Here is a 2,500-nt window from a genome sequence, read left to right as displayed (position 1 = left end):
TTGGTCTTATTTTTTTGTTGTTGTTGTTTGGGCCTCCAGCTCTTCGAAGGCCTGGGGGGGGGGAAGAATGGGGGGGGGGGTTATTGGGCTTATTTTTCTTATTTCTATCTATTTTTATGATTGGTTGTTGTTTGGTTGTTTGGGCCTCTAGCGCCCTGTGGGTGACGCTGGCGGAGGCCACGCCCGCGCCCAGGTTCCTCTCGAAGGCGAACCGCACGCTGGGCCGTACCGCCCGCAGGAGGCCGGCACTCTACACGAGGGCGGAAGGCGCCCGTGTCCAGCAGAAGGGAGGCCTCGTGGCCCCCGAGTCTCGCCCGGACGAGCCACGTGCAGCTGGCCTTCTGTGGGCGGAACGAGGCGCGACGCCAGGTGCTTCGCCCGCCATGCTCTGGTCACGTGACTCCGGCGCGATGCGAGGCAGGTCTTGGGAGGACTTTTAGGGACCTTGACCTGAGGAGGGACTGGGGGGCGAGGGGGGATGGGGAGGTAGTGTGAGCGTGTGTGTGTGTGTGTGTGTGTGTGTGTGTGTGTGTGTGTGTGTGTGTGTGTGTGTGTTTGTCATGTGTGTGTGCGTAACCAACCAACCTTCCCCTTTTCGAAAAAAAATCTCCCTCCTTCCAAAAAAGTGAAATAAATAATAATAATAATAATAACAGAAACAATAACACCATCAATAAAGTCAATATGAATACCAACAACAATCAACAAATCAACACAGTTTAATCCTTAACCACAACCCATTCCATTAAGAAACAAAACAAAACAAAAAAAAAACAAAAAAAAAAAAAAACACTCACCTTCATGCCATGATTCGAATCCTCGTAAATAATCAAAATAATAACAATACTAACAACAATAACAAAAATCAACTCATTTTAATCCCTGTAACAACCCTCCCATTGAAACAAATAAAAAACAAACAAGCAACAATAATAATAACACTTTAATAGCATAAAAAATAACAACAAATAACAACAAGAACAAACAAACAACAACAATAGCAAAAATAACAACAAATAACAAAAAACAACAACAGCAATAACAAATAACAACAAAACAAACAAACAACAACAATAACACAACAACAACAACAAAAATAACAAATAACAACAAAAACAAACTAACAAGAACAATTATAACACAACAACAACAACAAAAATAACAACAAAAACGAACAAACAAAAATAATAATAACGCAACAACAAAAAACAACACAACAACAACAAAAATAACAACAAACAACAACAAAAACAAAAAACAACAACAACAAAAACAAAAACAAACAACAACAAACAACAACAAATCACAACAACAACAAACAAACAACAACAAACCACAACAACAAACAAACAACCAAACCCACCACCCACTCACCTTAATCCCATAATTGGACTCCTCGTAAATGATAGAAATATAAGACCACCGGAGCTTCTTGACGATCTCGACCATGGCCTTCACCTGGTAGTGGTCGGAGGGGATCGTGCGGGAGAAATACTCGAACCGCTGCTTGTTGCTCAGCTCCGGGGAGGTGGAGAAGAAGCTGACCTGGTGGGGGAGAGAGAGAGGGAGAGGGAGAGATGAAGAGGTGTGAGGAGAGAGTGAGGGAGGGATGGGGGGTAGGGGTAGGGGAGGGAGGGGAGGGATGGATGGAGGAAGGGAAGGGAGGGAAAGAGGGAGGGAGAGAGAGAGAGAAGGAGAGAGATGAAGAGGTGGAGGAGAGAGAGGGAGGGAGAGGGAGGAGGGAGGGATGGGAGGGAGGGGGATGGGGGCGTTAGGGAGGGATGGAGGAGGGATGGGGGGAGGAAGGAGGGAGGGAGGGAGAGAGAGAGATGTAGAGATGAAGAGGGAGGAGATAAATAGGGAGATATAAACAGGGAGGAAGGGAGGGAGGGAAGGAAAAGAGGGAGGGAGAGAGAGAGAGAGAGAGATGAAGAGATGAAGAGGAGGAAGAGGGGGAGATAGAAGGAGGGAGGGAGGGAGGGATGGATGGATGGAGGGAGGGTAGGAAGGAGGGTGGGAGAGAGAGAGAGGGTGGGAGGGAGGTAGCATGGTGGGAGGGAGGGAAAGAAGGAGGAGGGGAGAGAGAGAGAGAGTGGGAAGAACGGAAGGAAGGAGGTAGGGAGGGAGGGAGGGAGTGAGGGAGGTAGAATCAAAGAGAAAGAGAGAGGGAGAGATGGAGGGAGGGAGGGAAGGAAGGAGTGAGGGAAGAAGGGAGAGACAGACAGAGAGAGAGAGAGAGAGAGAGAGAGAGAGAGAGAAAGAAAGAAAGAGAGATAGACAGAAAAAATGAAAGAGAGAGAGAGAGATATATAATAATAAATAGAACGGAGAAGTGGAAATGAGGTTAATGGAGTGAAGAGGATTAAGATTGTGTGTGGGTGGGGGGGAGGGGGGGGTTAAATGGGCGAAAGGGTGGAAGGAAAGAATGAAGGAGAGGATGAGGAAGGAAGAATAAGAGGGAGATCGGTAGATAGATAGAAAGACAGAGATAGCTATATTT

The 2,500-nt window shown here is 46.8% G+C and overlaps 1 protein-coding gene across 1 annotated transcript in view; it reads right to left on the bottom strand.

The window, feature by feature from the left end:
* The window catches only part of LOC113822318 (metabotropic glutamate receptor 4-like), a 102,480-nt gene that overhangs the window by 25,485 nt on the left and 74,495 nt on the right, over positions 1-2,500 (bottom strand). The window contains exon 3 of the mRNA XM_070130894.1: positions 1,375-1,545. Coding sequence (XP_069986995.1) covers positions 1,375-1,545 — 171 coding nt within the window. The remainder of the gene's footprint in view (positions 1-1,374; positions 1,546-2,500) is intronic.

The sequence above is a fragment of the Penaeus vannamei genome, chromosome 15, assembly GCF_042767895.1.
Source record: "Penaeus vannamei isolate JL-2024 chromosome 15, ASM4276789v1, whole genome shotgun sequence".
Taxonomy (NCBI): Eukaryota; Metazoa; Arthropoda; class Malacostraca; order Decapoda; family Penaeidae; genus Penaeus; species Penaeus vannamei.
The sequence above is the reverse complement of the archived record's forward strand: the minus strand, read 5'-3'. Positions and strand labels throughout refer to the sequence as shown.